This window comes from Strix uralensis, chromosome 1, assembly GCF_047716275.1.
Source record: "Strix uralensis isolate ZFMK-TIS-50842 chromosome 1, bStrUra1, whole genome shotgun sequence".
Taxonomy (NCBI): Eukaryota; Metazoa; Chordata; class Aves; order Strigiformes; family Strigidae; genus Strix; species Strix uralensis.
In genome coordinates this window covers 1711660-1727467 of record NC_133972.1, presented here as the reverse complement: position 1 = coordinate 1727467, position 15808 = coordinate 1711660, and the positions used below count along the sequence as shown (strand labels likewise).

The window sequence follows — 15808 nt, the reverse complement described above, 5'->3', positions numbered from 1 at the left end:
CTCAATTCACATTCACCTTTATTTTGACTCCACCTTTGTACTGGTGAAGTATCACGAGCCTACTGCCATCAAACTGTCATCCATGTAGTTTTTGAATTAGAAGCCACGTTGGTTTTATTTCTGGGAGCCTGACCAAAAATGTTGGAAGGGCAGGTACTGTGCCTTGGTGGCGTCTCCAGTCATATCCCCAAAACCTCTTCGGCTGCCAGGCACATCCCTTTTTAACACGGGTCTGCTGCTGGACCTTTGGTAGATGTTTCTTAGCATCTCTGTTATTTCAGATTTGCTCTCTACCACCAAAACAGCTATGACATGATGTGCTTCCTCCCAGAGTAAAATTCAGCTCTTCTCCTCCATACAGGTGTCCTCGCACAGCTGAGGCCACCCTGAGCTGCCGAGATCAAGGGCTCTGTCTGCAGGTGGCTCAGCTCAGGTCCCTGGCTGTCCAGGAGGACAGACAGAGTCACCCACCTCCCAGTGTCAAAGTGGGTGGTGACTCACATGGCAAAGCCCAGTGACTCTGAGCTGCCCTCCTGACTTGGATACTTCAGGAGAGAAAATAACCCCTTCACTAACGATCTAAATTTATCCAGCAGCTGCATCTGATGGAGCTGCCAGAAGGAGCTAATCTTAGACACCGAGTGATTGATTTGTTAGCGACAGTTCATGGGAGAACTTGAGCTTTTCCCCTGCCTTTGCCTGAAGTTATCCCCTCAGCTCTTGCTGCTGTTACAGGCCCAGGAGGTCTAGTGGGTCAGGAGGACCAAAGTGGTGCTACCTCAACCAGCTCAGCCTTGTGCAGGAGACCCTCAGCCTCAGCGTATGCCTCTGTAGAATGGGATTTATCAACGGATCATCTCTATCCTGGAGAAGAATATCCTGAATATCTTGTCTGATCTGACGATTACCTGCCTGTTAGCAAAATTCATCTAAGAAGCCAAGAAAAGCAATTCTTTATTGCAACTACAAATCCCAATCAATAGCCCTACACTGGACACATTCTTGTTCAGCCTGACATGGTGATAATTCCTGCATTCACCTTTCTTGTTCTAAAATTTTTATGGGAGGGAGTGATCCTGCTACGTTGCATCCCCTTAGGATGCTTCCCATGTATCCTCACCCACTCCCATGTCGTGGTGGGACTATTTCCCACTTAGAGGCAGATGTAATAACTGATTTAGTCCATTGGTCACTGGAAATCACTAGCTGTAGTCCTGTTAGATCTGGGGCCCATGAGCTGAGGGCCATCTGAAAACAGCCCACCTCCATTCAGGGCTGTGTTGTCTATTATACAACAGTCAGAACTCTCGGGGAGAGTACCCTGGGGAGAGTCTATTCATCCATTCATGTGTGCATAGAGATAACCAAATGGTAACTGTGATCACTGCTCACCCTTATCGCATCCACATGTACCATCTTACCTGCTTTTAGATCCCTCTGGGCTTAGCTGGTACTTGCTTGGAGACCAGCTTACCTTAGTAGTGACATGTTGGGCCCAGCAAACGGAAGACGAATGGGACAAGTCTACTGTGATCAAAGCCTTTAAAAGAGATAATGGTTGCAGAAGGCTCAGAATTGATGGTTGCCTCAAATTCCACTGTTATCATCAGAGAAAAGCCTCCCATCAGATGTACCCTTGGCTCTCCAGAGCGGCAAGGCTCAGACCAAGTCCCCAGAAAATCCTATTGATTTACCTGTGTATAGATTATAAAATGGCAACGACCAACCAGTATGAACAGATGAAAACCAGAAATGAGGAACAAGTAAACACACAAGTGAAAAAGAAATACTGTGCTTGAGATCCAGACGGGAAACATGTAACCTAAAATGTAAGAAAAAAAATAATCTGAACACCAGATACTTGTGGGTGAGAGAATCTGAAGTCTGTGTATCTAAGCTGCATAAAACACTGATGGCTTTTCAAGCGCAGCCCCAGGAGGGTTCAGGAGAAGTGCCCAGTGGCTCTGAAAGCACCCCTGGGTCTCCCTGTGAGCACCGTGTGAGCCTCCCCATGGCGCAGAGCTGCTCACAGGGCTTGGGTCCACCAGATCAACCCTCTGTCCCACCAGGCTGCCGTAGAAACTTGTCTAGGGATGAACCACCCTTATCTAGCTGAATACAGCTGTGCTCAGGAGCCAGGGAGGTTTACAGACCATTTGAGGTCAAGGTTAACACACAGAGCCCAGCCTGCATGGCCAGCCTGGGCCATATATGCGATCTGCACCCATTTTGATGACAGGGCTTGGGATGGATGCTGCTGTATTGAACTGACAGCAAAAAATGGTGGAAACGTAAGGCAGGGGATGACATGTGTGACTTGCCACAAGTCATTATGAGGACGGCATCCCAGCACTGCTGGCATTAGGAGGCACTGGGACCAGTTATGGATGTCTAGTCTGAATTCATGATTTAAACTGTTTGTGGAATGAATGGGGACAGGTGGACATCACCAGAGTCCTCTCATCTCAGGCAAGTGTCTAACTTGGGTGCAGTGAAGCAGCTCCCAGAGACGTCTGTCTCTCCCCACGCTTGTAGGGAGCCTAAATGACACAGTGCACCAAGGAGACAGTGCTCTTGAAGAACCAGGGCTGCTTCCCCAGAGCGGGTTTGGGACCAGCACAGTGCTCTTTCCCTGGGTGGACCACAAACCTGGGAGAAGTCACAGACCCACTGATTGGTTGGGAACTTCTCTGGGAAGGGGTGGACTGTAGTTGCATTTAGCAGCAGCACCTCATGACACGAGGAATACGGAAGCAAACCTCAGATGGCAGCACACGCCGAGCAGCACAGCGAAAAGGAAAACAAGGAAGGGCTCAAAGAAGATTAAAGGCAGAATGGGAAAAATCCCAGCTGGTAGCACGACAACACAGGATTAAACTTGAGAAAGTGCAGAGCTAATGCAAAGGGAGGGGAGAGGGGATGATGGGGTTGTCCAACCCCAGGTGTCTGGGAGCAGAGAAACGTTTCTGAAGATTGACCCAGTTCAAAGATCAGAGCTTGTTGTCTGATCCCATCACAGATGAGCAGCACAGCGGAAGAGCTTATGATGTGAGCTCTGAAAACAACTTGTGATTATTTTCCTGCTATATTGGTACCTCGAAGATGCTGCTGGAACCTCACCACTACAAAAGGGCTTCATATCAGTACAGCTCCCTCCCTCTTCCCACTTATGTAGACAACCATTGTGGCACAAAGCACTTTTATAAATACATCCATGTGAGGGTAAGGGGTTATTGTGGCTTTAAATACACCAGGAAGAGTGGCTAATATCTTTCCATAGACTTAATTAAATCATTAATTAAATCTGTGCCATCTCTGAGTGTCGGCCAGCCCAGAGGGTCCATGGTAACAGAGATAAAGCAGATTCATGTATAAGTTTTACTATAGGTAAAAATAATTGTAACTACTCTGCTCACACATGTCTGTCAAAACTGATTTGCTTCTTCATGAGCTCCATGGGAAACGCTGGACCTGGCCCAGCCATTTGAGCACCCGTGGGGCTTCCTAGACATCCGTGGGTATGCAAACAGGACACAAGACCTGCTGGAGACCTCAGCCTTTCTGGAGTACCAACTCAAGGCCAGGCAGATTGTCCTGCTGTGGCTCTAGACTTGTGTTGAATGTCAGCAAACCTTAGCAGGTCACCCTCAACTTACAAGAAGATACCTGTGTTTAGATGTCTTAATCTGTGAGTTGAAGCTCACCATTGACCTCTCTTTACTTCTGTTCTGCCTCAGACCCTTTCTCTGTCACCAAGATGTGGAAAAGATGGATTTATTAATGATGAGGTGTCCAGAGACTGTTCCATTTGGGCCCATGCACTTATTTCAGGCAAAGCAAAGCCATCCCTGTCCCAGACTTCTCAAGTCTCATCCTTTAGCGAGACTTTTAAAGTAACTTCCAGCATAGGTCTCGTATCCCATACAGGGGTATAAATAAATAGCTCTATCTTCATTTTCCACCCCCTTCCAGACCCCTGAAAAGTGACTCCAGGGGAGAACAAAGGACATATCTGTGCAGAAAAACAGCCCTGAGAGCAAGCTGACTGGAGCCAGGGATGCCACAAAGCCCACATAAGACACTCCCTTATTGCATCTTTTCAGCTTTGACTTCATGATATATTTTTAGCACAGCACAAAGTTTAGCAGTTTCGGAGCAGTCTGTTTAGCAGTGTCAGGAGAAGGTTCCAGCCTTGCCATTCATGACCCAGAAGGCAGATTGGGATGTTTGATTCATCTGGAGGCTGTTTCCCAAGCAGGGTGACTGAGCTGATGGGTCGCATGTGTCTCCCATCATGGGTGGCAGCAAAAGCTCCTGCTCCCCCCGCGGTGACTCATGGACTGACAGACCCTTCTTGAATCATCGAGGCTGGAATTACAGCTGTTCCCCCGTCCCGCTGCCTTCCTCCTTGTCCAATGTGTCACACTAAAGGGTGATCGGCTTACACATGCTCCAGTATAAATTCCTTAAGCTTTGTAATGCTGTGGCTATATATAAAGCTCTGCGTTGGAAACTGAAGTACACAGACAGCTGCAATAGTAGCAAGCATTTCACATTCCCAGTGTGCTGACGGTCTGGAAGCAAGGGAGATCTGTAAGCCCTGCTTTGAGTAAGTCTCTTTACCAGGGACTCAGGTATAGATATATTCGTAAATATATATATATATAAAAGAAGGATTGGGAAAAAAAGAAGCAGTTACTCTTCACCATGGGTTTGCCTTTTGATCAAGCGGAAGAACTGCGTCTCTACCAGCAAACTCTCCTCCAGGATGGACTCAAAGACATGTTGGACCACAATAAGTTTCTGGACTGTGTCTTAAAAGTCAAGGGGAAGGAGTTTCCCTGCCATCGACTGGTGCTGGCAGCTTGCAGCCCCTATTTTCGAGCTATGTTCCTCTCGGACATGGAAGAGAGCAAGAAGAGGGAGGTCAGTTTGGAAGATGTTGATCCGGATGTCATGGGCAAGATCCTTCATTATATCTACACCTCTGAGCTGGAGATCACAGAGCAGAACGTGCAGGACATCTTCTCTGTGGCCAACATGTTCCAGATCCCCTCCATCTTCACCGTCTGCGTGTCCTTCTTGCAGAAGCGACTCTGCCTCAGCAACTGCTTGGCTATCTTCAGGCTGGGATTGATGCTGGATTGTGCCCGGCTGGCTGTGGCAGCGCGGGATTTCATTTGCGATCGCTTTGCACTGGTGTCTCGGGATGAGGAGTTCTACCAGCTCTCCCCCGATGAGCTTATTGCGGTCATCTCTAGTGACTCCCTCAATATCGAGAAAGAGGAGACTGTCTTCGAAGTAGTGATGAGGTGGGTGGGGACCAAGGACCATGAGAGCCGGCAGAAGGCCTTGCCTGTCATCTTTGAAAGCATCCGCTTCCGCCTCATGTCCAACGACTACATCAAGGACCACGTGGAGAAGCACGCCATGGTGAAGTCCAGCCCAGAGCTGCTCAAGAAACTGCAGATGGTGAAGGATGCCCAAAATGGTAAATTCACTGTGGTGAAGAAGAAGAAAGTGAAGAAAAGCAGTGAAAAGCAAGTGAAAGACAATGTTGTCAATGGAGCAGTAGATGAGGAGGAAGACACAGAGGAGAATGCTCTTCCAGGGATCTTAAATGACACAATGCGCTTTGGGATGTTCCTCCAGGACCTTATTTTCATGGTGAGTGACAGTGGAGCAGTGGCCTATGATCCCACTGCCAATGAGTGCTATTGTGCCTCCCTGTCTACTCAAATCCCGAAGAACCACATCAGTCTGGTGACCAAAGAGAATCAGATCTTCATTGTTGGAGGACTATACTACAATGAGGACATCAAAGAGGATCCCATGAGTTCCTACTTCTTACAGGTACTAGATTTATCTTTCTTTTGTTTCTCTGACCACTTTGGAGCATCACCAGACTTTAGCTTCCATGTGATGCCAGTAATATTCATTGTTATGTGATGCTGAAATGAAAGTTGTAAATGAAGGTGAAACATCTGAGTTGCTTTACTAGAGATTCTTCTCCCTATATTTTTAAGGCAGATCCCACTGAGGGGGGGCGGTTCTGGTAATTGAGGAAGGAGGCTTGAAGAAGTAGGAATAAGCCTTCTTGATCCAAATCCTGAAGAGGGGACCGCTTTGAGCAATGCATTTGGTCCACCCCGGCTGCCATAGGGCACACTAACTGGAAGGTTAGTGACATCAGGTCTGGGTTCCGCTTTACATCCTTTATGTTCCCTGGTTATGAACCCCCAGAAAAATGCAAGGGTGACTCTGCCAGGTGCCAACAAAGGAACAGCAGCAGCTACAGCCCCAGAGCAAACACCCCAAGGACACAGGGTACATCCCTACCTACCAAGATGTGCCCCATTTCTAGTGCTGTTGTTGCCCCTGGAAGTGTGCTAGTTCCGGCTCAGAGTCTCTGCCCTGGCCATTTCCATCATGTGTGGGGGAAACCACAGTGTGACGTCCTTTGGGATACTCCACAAGAAAAGTGGCTGTTCTAACTCAGCAGTGATGAAAGCTGTGATCGGATTGAGCTGTGTGCAGGCAATCTGAGTCCCAGCCTGGGCTGTAACCCAAGAGCACCTTCCCTGTGTACAGCTAACACAAGGCACCTACCCTTCCTGATGACCCTGCAGGAATCTGGTAAATCCTCTGTTCTTCCCCCCATAGCCAGAAATCCTTATATTCTTACCCCATGGCTCACATGTCTTCTGGGAAGAAACAGTAACGTGCCCAGGCAGAAAGGATAAAGTAAGGGTAGTTCCCAAGCTGAGACATGAAGCCTTGATCCCTCCCTTGCCTCATTGAACTGGTAGGGCTGTACATCTGCATCATGTGTGCAGGGACCATGCTTGTCCTCACAAGGACAAGGGTCGGGCTTTGGAGGCTGTGAAGCCCACACGAAGCCCATGAAAGGAGAAATCAGCAGGAAGAAACCGCAGCTCTAGAAAGCAGGATGGAGGGGGAAAGCAGTGGGAGTGCCAGTGGGAGTGCGCTGTTTGAGATATAGCCATTCGCACTGGACAATGGATGACAACATCAGATGTGGCCAGCACCATCATTTACCTGTGCAGAGCAGGTGGATGGGCTGCTATGTATTTAGCTGAAACCTGTGTCCAAAGGTCAATGCTCCACCAGTCTGGCTGCTGGTCAGGCCAGGTAATTCCTTGAGCAGCACTGAAGGCCCACCTTGCCCTGGGCTGTTTCAGCATGACTGCATCAGGCAGCTCCAGGGAAGAGATTTTTTTTTTTTTTCTCATGTGATTGTGCATTTGTGAGACTACATCTGGATGCTGTGTCCAGTCTGGGAGACATTGAGGTACTGGGATGAGTCTAGCAGAGGCCACCAAGATGATCAGAGCTGGAGAATGGGAGGTACAAGGAGAGACTGAACTGGGTCTGATCAGCCTAGAGGAGGGGAAGGGAAGGTCTCATTGGTGTCTGCAGTTCCCTAATAGGAGGCGACACAGAAGAAGGATCCAGACTCTTCTTGGATTTGCACAAAGCTGGGACAAGAAGCAATGGCCAGGAGTTGCAGTAAAGGAAATTTCAGTTAGCTGTGAGGAAAACCTTCCCAACAGAGGTGGTGGAGTACTGGAGCAGGGGTCCAGAGAGGTCACAAAACATCCATTCTTGGAGACATTTAATATGTGACTGCACAAAGCCCTGGCAACCTGCTCTAACTCTGAAGCTACACCTGCTTGAGCATGGGGGCTGGATGAAAGACCCTTGGAGGTCCCTTCAACATTAATTATTCTGTGATTTTAAGCTGTAAACAGCAAGATTTCTATATTCAGCTCCCAATTTGCCACTGACTCAGTAGTAAATGCCTTGGGCATTCCGTGGCCATTTTTAGCTTCTTCCCCACAAGAAGGGGACAGTGGTCCCTTCACGGCTCACTGTAGCCCTTGTGCATGGGAGGTGCAGACAAGGCCCAGGACTGGAAGGAGCCATCAGTTTTCAAAGGTGTAATTCATTGTCATCAGTGCCATTACATAGCTTATGGTTTCTGTATGAGTAAGAGTCTTTTGAGCCTTTTCTCATCTGAAACTTCACACAGATTTAGACAGGCAGCTGTAAGATGGACCCTTGAGTCACCACGTCAGTGCAGCAGCATCTTATACCTCTGACTCCGTTTCTGGCCTCCCCAATTCCTTTTGCTGAAGCCAGGAGAGTTAGGTCAGACATAGTTTAGACTTAAGGACAGGCATCAAAATATAAAAATGCTGACAAATCCTAGAGGCCTTGCAAATTTTGTCAGGAACAAAATGATTCCATTGATATTTCAGGTGGGAAAGGGTATCCTTTACTTGTCATTTCTAAGCTGAATCCATCAAGAATCAGGAACTATCCTGGTGACTGAGCTGCTCGGGTTTGCACTATAAATAACACATACGTGGACCACAGCTTACAAAGAGACAATAAGCACAGGCATCCATCTGGGGCCGAGTCTTTGAAGGCAACCCAGCAAGATGAAGCTTTTTGGCCCTAGCCCATAGCACACAGTGCTTCAGGCAATGCTGTATCAGAGCTTCGTCTTGCAGAGTCCCACCAAACTGGCTGCAAGACGTCACTTCCTCCTCTGCTACCAAACTACATTAAAAATTTTTGCCCCAGTTTACAGTTTCCATCAAGCCGTTGTGCCCAGAGACACCCTCCCAGCCTCATAATATTTCATATCTTTTTTTCTGGTGGGAGATGAGGCAATGCCTTGATCTACAGATATCCAAGGGTCTGCAAGGATTTGGCCATGTGATTTAGTGGCGCTGTATGGATCAGTTTCCCCAGCTATCAGATGGGCCTGGTACACTTTGGTCAGCAAGAAGAGCTCTGGTCTTTGCCGTACCGTCTCGGTTGTGTTGTACTGCATTGGGTAGATAGATGTTGTGTAAATAGCCTTTGTGCAGATGGACACACATACGTTTCATCTCATGAGCTCTCTGAGGTGATACAGGACAACATCAGTATCTTGAGAAACAGAGGAGGAACACGGTAACTGATCATTTGCCAGAAAGAAGAAGAACTGGTGGAGAAAGAAGGGGCTCAGGGTAATGAGCTGTGTAGCCAGCATTGCCGACGGCATGCTGTTACCTGGCAGAGATGGAAAATACCAGGACGAAATACTGTGGTGTGTGCTACTTCTGAAGAAGTTTAGGCAAAATTTCCAAGACTGAAGTGCTTCAGCTCCTTCAGCCCCAGGAACTATCCATTATAGGTCCAACATGGGACTTTCTTATCCGAAGACAACCAAGCTTGTTCCAAGTCAAGGTTTTGGTGCATAGAGCAGAACATGTTCACGCTGGTGCATCTCTGTTCTTATGCCTTGTCATAAAACATATGTCATATGACAGATGACTTGGGTTTGCACTAAGATCTCCCATCCTGCACCAGATGGTGAGGCACAGGCAGAAACCAGCATCGCAGAAAGTGCCTACTGGGGTGACCAAGCTGCACGTGGGAATGGACTTTGCCCTCACCCTCTAGACCCTGGTTTTTGCTAGGCGAATGGACTGGGTGAGCACACACTAATGTCCATGTGTTTCCTTTCAGTATGACCATCTGGATGCAGACTGGCTGGGGATGCCCCCTCTGCCCTCCCCTCGCTGCCTCTTTGGCCTGGGAGAGGCAGAAAACTCTATTTTTGTGGTCGGAGGGAAAGAACTGAAAGAGGGAGAGAAGACCTTGGATTCGGTCCTGTGCTACGACCGGCTGTAAGTGTTCACATCTGAGTGCGGGACGGGAGGTGGTTTACAGGAGAAGGTGAAGCAACTGCCATGCAAAATGACTCCAGCTCTCCAGGGGCTAAAAGGAGACAGAGCTTAAACTCTGCATCTAGATGCTGGGACCACTGGGACTGTCTCAAGCTGTACCTTGGAGCTCTAAGCTGTCTCCTTCCAGCTGCTTCGTTTATTGTAATTGAACCTCCCGGAGATAGAAGATGTAATGGGGATATTATGTTATGGGGGACTGATCTTAGTAGATGCTCATGTGAGACCTGTACAGAGGAGCAAGAGGAGTTTTTCCTTCTGCTCTTGTCCATTGGTTGGAGGTTCAGTGACATTCACCGTGGTCTCACCAGGAGTGGCTTTGAACAGGAAAATTTGTTTTGAAAATACTCAGATGTGGCACTGAATGGCCCATCCTGATTTATATCAGGCTTAATATTTGATTATTTTTGGACAGTGGGCTCTGACCCATGTTAGGCCATGAGCTTAATTAAAAGGCACGATCCTGTTCTGCTCACAGGAGACAGAAACATCCAAAGACTGCTGGTCTCTTCCCCAACGAGGCAGAGCGGTAGGCGTTAACAAGCCTATGCTTGCTCTATATTTAGATGTGTGTGCTTCAAAGTCTGTTTTATAGGCAGAGATTTGAAATCAGTTACATTCTGACAGAATGGGGCATTTATCTGCCCCTGCAGACTCTGGGAAACGATGTGTCTCCCCCACTAAGTGCTCGGGGGGTGATTTGAATACCGATTTGAAGCTGGTAGAGATGTGATCAGCACCACTTATGTTTCTAGCATCATTTAGCTCAAGATTTCAACTGTAATAAACCTGGAGAGGGCAAACTGCTGGTCTATGGGATCAGATCAGAGAGCAACTCAGTTCTTAGGTATAATAAAGTGCATGTCTTGGGGGCTACATCCTACATGTATCAAAGCTGGGGATGAGTCCAAGCTACATGGACATGAACAGACACTTCCTGAGAAACCGGTCAGCCCTATCTGGGTACTAGTTTTGGGTTTCCAAAGCCTTATAGCTACATCTTCTGCTCAGAGCTAGCTCAGAGGCATCAACACAGCCCTGCACTGCAAAATGTGGACACACCCGCTCCCATGGGTCCTTGCTGAGTGCTGGCCAACCAAAGCACCTCAAAGTGGAAAGTAATGGCCAAAAATAAATTTGTCCTCAGGATCTTGCACCCGTAAGTCTCATTGGCTTCAATTTTTTTCCATTATGCAAAAAATCTGTCTCATTTGTGTTCAGCTGGTAATGCTTATAAACGAGGTGATGTCCTGGGAGAAGTGGGGATGTGTATCCACAAAGCCCAAGAGTAGGGGATGCTGCAGAAGATAATTAATATTAGCATAAACTTTCTGCATATTTTATTTCCCCCTTTTATTTAGGATCACAGAATTTACTGGGTGAGCCCCATCTCATTGAAAACCTCGTATTTTTGAGACTGAGTCAGGATTTGTGCTCACCTCTCGGTCTGTAATGTGCCGTGTACTCTAGGCCTCACCCAGCAAGCTACATTTTGCTTCCCATTTTTCTCTGATCCAGGTCCTTCAAGTGGGGTGAAGCCGACTCCCTTCCCTATGCAGTCTATGGCCACGCAGTGGTATCGCACAAGGATCTCATCTATGTCATCGGTGGCAAAGGAAGCGACAAGTAAGTCAAAAAGACAAATTCAGGAAGTCATCCCCCAAACTAGTGGGAGTGCAGAGCATGAGCTGATACCTCCCCAACCTGGATGCTATGTGTTAAGAAGGGTTGAATGGGGTGTGAGACGTGGATCCTTCCCTCTCAGCTCGCCTCTGTGACTGCAGCCCTTCCCCAGCCCTTAGGAGTCCTACAGGAACATGAGGGAGATGTCACTGTCATTTCAGGGGAGGGAACATATCATCCCCTTTGCTCACAATAAATAGAAGTCGCACAGACTGGGAGAGGCACTGAAGAGAAAGGAGTCCCTTCACATTCAGTGTCTCCTGTCTTAGACTTTTTGTGGACCAGCATGGTCCTAGTAGTTAAATCCAGATGGGTATTTGCAATAGGAGTGAAAAACCTCATCAAACCTGACCCCCACCCTGCCCTCCTGCAGGAGACGGGCTCAGAAGAAAAAGCCTCTCTCAGGGAGCATCGCAGCGATTGCTTTGCAAAGCAGAAGTGTGACTGTTTGCAGAGCAAACATGCCATAATCCAGCAAAGACAGGTCCTGCTCTGAAAGGATTATGGTCAGAAAAGTGTGAGCGTGCATACATTCACACATCTTAGGACGTTACTGATGATATTTTGCAGTGTCAAGTTGGATCAGGAGCACTGAAACACTGTCTGACGGCTGTGTGTGAGGTCCTGAGGGGCAGTTTGCTACGTGGACCCACATCCAGCTGTGTGAGCACAATGCCGAACTTGTAGGACTCCTATCTGGAGCAGACACAGCAGGAGGGGATATGTTATATACACAAATGATGTACCCACGCATGGGCATCCTTGGATGCACACTCAAGCAAAGGCACTCATGCTGATGTAAAGGAGAAAATCCTTTCTAGAGACCCCACGTTCTTCCCAGCAGACATCCGTGAACTCCTGCAGCACAAATCTGCCCCTTGGCAGGTGATCAAGGCTCCTTTTCTCTCTCATCTTTCTCTAGGAAGTGCCTGAAGAAGATGTGTATCTATGACCCATCCAAGTTTGAGTGGAAGGAGTTGGCTCCCATGAAAACGTCCCGCTCCTTGTTTGGAGCCACTGTGCACAAGGACAAAATCTACGTGGCAGCTGGTGTGACCGACTCCGGCTTGACCAACTCAGTGGAAGTCTATGACATTGCCACCAACAAGTACGTACCTGAGCATACCTTCGGGGTGTAGTTACACAAGGAGCAGCTACAGGTGCACATTAAGCAACTTCCAGCCATTCTGGAGTTTGCTTGCAAATCCCGATACCAGTTCCTTCCAGTCTGTATTTCTCAGACAGCTGGACATCACCAATGCCACTGCAGTTGGGCTGTGGATCATCTCAGGCTCACCTTCAAAGACATTTCACCAATGGGTGCAGTCCTTGGGTTCCCTGCAGGGCTGTAGCTTCATCTTGGCAGCTTCACCCAAGGCTCTTTGACTTTGGGTGGGCCTTTGAAGATGCAGTCTGACCGCTGGGACCTGCTGGTCTATGCCAGGTGTGCTTCATAGCTCATCTACTCAATGAAAAATGAAGTTGAACTATGATGATGGAAACAGATATTTCTAACAACAGTCAGTGTATGATCCCATCCCATGTAGTCCTACACAAGTTAAACTGTCACTAGTTAATTCAGTTGTTGGTTCCTGACTCGAGGCCAGCCTCAGCATGGGGGTAGGCAGAGTGCCCTAACATGTCCCCTCTCTTGACACGGCAGGTGGGACACCTTCACTGAGTTCCCGCAGGAGCGCAGCTCTGTCAGCCTGGTGAGCTTGGCCGGGGTGCTCTACCTGCTCGGAGGGTTCGCCACGGTGGAGACAGAGTCAGGAGAGCTGGTGCCAACGGAGCTGAACGACGTTTGGAGGTGATGGTCTTACCCGGGGCTGTCCAAGGGAGCATGAGAGAATGTTAGTGAGAGCCACTGAGGGAACAGATAGTTTCTGTCTTTCTTGATGCCTTCAGTATGAGACGGATGTTGTTACCCAAGCACAAGGCTGCAGGCTCGTTGCAGGGTCTCTGGGTGAGAAGTTTGCCCTGTGCTGTGCTGGAGGGCACATTGGGTGATTCAGTGACCTCTCCCAGCCTCACATAGCAATGTACCAGGGAAAAATCTACTCCTTTAGCTTTGTTGTTGCATTGACGTTTTGCCTGGAGCTGGTTCCAGACCTCCCCTTTGGCATGAAGCAGCATTTGTGCAATGCATCCTCTCCCTGGGAAAAGCCAGTGCTTGAGCTGGAAATCAGCTAAGTCTCACATGTGAGCGGAGAATCGGGCTGCTAATATAATGTTAGCTGCTCCTGTCCTTCACGTCTGCGGCTCTAGAGCACCCTCAGCAGGCATCTGCTGGCCTTCATCATGGATGTTCAGTCTTGGTGCCATCAGCCTGCTTCCCAATGGAAAAATACACCCTCCCCTGCGAGACCACATGCTGATAGCCATGTGCCCTAGCCTGGCACTGCAAATCAAAGCTGAAAGTCCCCATGCAGCTTCCACAGATATCTTGTGGCCGAATAATGTCTGTGGGACATCACACAATGTGTCAAGGGCTCCCACCACTATGGAGCACAGCTGAAGGGAGAGGAGTCGCCTTCCTCACTGTAACTGTCTGTCTCTCCCCAGATATGATGAAGAGCAGAAGAAGTGGGAAGGGGTCCTCCGGGAGATCCAGTACGCCTCTGGTGCCACTTTCCTTCCCGTGCGCCTCAACGTTTTGCGCCTAACGAAGATGTAGTGGGGTGTGATTTATTTTCTTTCCATGGGGATCTGGGGCAAGGAGGGATGGGGAGAGGTGAGGCCATGTGCAGAGATGTGGCATCTGGATACTGTGTAGGACATTGCATCTGTGATTGGTACCTTTCTACTTCGTCAAATGAGAGAGGGGAAAATTATCTTGAAGCCCTATGGGAACTTGAAGATGCTTACAAGATAACGAGAGAATGGATTGGGAGCCTGCAAGGAGCTGGGGTAGACTAAGCATGGAGCAATGAGTTGTTCCAGTCTCAGTAGGCGGGACAAAAAGATCGTACAATTGTTTCGCTTCTTCCTCCATGTTTTTTTCCATCTTCTCCACTGCTGTTGAATCTCTCTAGCCAACAGTGGAGGCAGCAAGTGGATCCCAAGGGACTAAGCTGACATTCCCCAGGAAAGATAGCTGTGAGCATGGTGCTAGAGCCCACCTTGGAGAGGAAAAGGAAGGGTCAAAGTCAAGTGGTAGAGGAGAGACCTGGGGGGACCCTGATGAGTTCCTGAGTGATGAGGGTTGTGGGGCTGAGACAATTAAAAGAAAAGAGCATGGTCAGCAGAAATGCCTTGGAAGTTGCAATGAAAAGAAAATAGTCTTAGTTCTTTGCCTCCACCTTGACTTTAGACTGAAGAGAGGCCAGGAGCTAAGGTCTGCAGGAGGGAACGAGTCATGCAAGTAATAGGATAGGAAAGGTGCAAGAGATGGGCAGGGGAGGCCATGTGCACTCATCTCTGGCCTGTCAATCACAGATCACAGTGTCCTCACCTATGGCTGGACAAGTGCTGTTTTTCAGGGAAAGGTTTTATATTTATGCTGTTTCTCTTATTTTTAATGTTCTGACCTTTTTTTTTTAAAGAGTATTCTAGTTTGCTAAATACATGGAGATCTCAGATGTGTCTGGCTCAAAGAGCGCTTCCTACTGAGGAAAAATGCACATTTTTTTTTAATGTTATCCATAATGATATTTTGATAGAAACATGACTGTACTGGCAGCAGGACAAAGATCTGCTAGAGCAAAAATCTCCTGATGACCACACCATCTGACTGGTGGTTTATTTAAAAATAAATTAGGCTATTTCAAAAGAAATCCCTTGTGTTTGTGTGTTGATAGAGCTGTAACTGAATGGCCGCAGCAATCAAACAGAAGGACCAAGCAAAAGTTGTAATGAACACACAGAGCAAACCAGCCCCATGGAGAGCCCTAGCAGAGCCCCACCTTTTATTCTCCTTATTTTCCCTCATTTGGGAGCTGAAACTTTAGCATTTATATCCTTACAGCCATTCTCCATAGATATGAGGACTAGAAGCTTACCTAGGACTAGAATGGCTGGATGCCTACATGATCTCATACCATGAACAGGGGTGATAATAATAAAAAAGAACAAATACAAACCTTGCAAAATAATAACTTCAAAGTGGCATGAAAATTATAGTATCAAAAATCATATCTGGCTGCTTCGTCTAACTCAGAATGCAGTCCTGGAGAAACTAAAACATGTTTGGAAGGAAAGGCAATTTGTCATGAATAAAGGAACCAGAGTCTTGTCCTGGTTTCATTTTTAAAGATTTAAAAAGTTACAGGATAATCTCCTTAGAGGACAATCACACCAGAACAGTAATGAAATATTTTCACCGAAAAAAAAATAAATCCAAGGTGACTGGCTGTCACAAGACA

The 15808-nt window shown here is 47.8% G+C and overlaps 1 protein-coding gene across 1 annotated transcript; it reads left to right on the top strand.

The window, feature by feature from the left end:
• Positions 1-4515: 4515 nt before the first annotated feature.
• Positions 4516-15220, top strand: KLHL40 (kelch like family member 40). Its single transcript, XM_074864332.1, has 6 exons — positions 4516-5853; positions 9544-9704; positions 11280-11387; positions 12367-12552; positions 13108-13254; positions 14010-15220. The coding sequence occupies exons 1-6, from the start codon at positions 4708-4710 to the stop codon at positions 14119-14121; spliced, it is 1860 nt and encodes a 619-aa protein (XP_074720433.1). The 5' UTR covers positions 4516-4707; the 3' UTR covers positions 14122-15220.
• Positions 15221-15808: the final 588 nt, after the last annotated feature.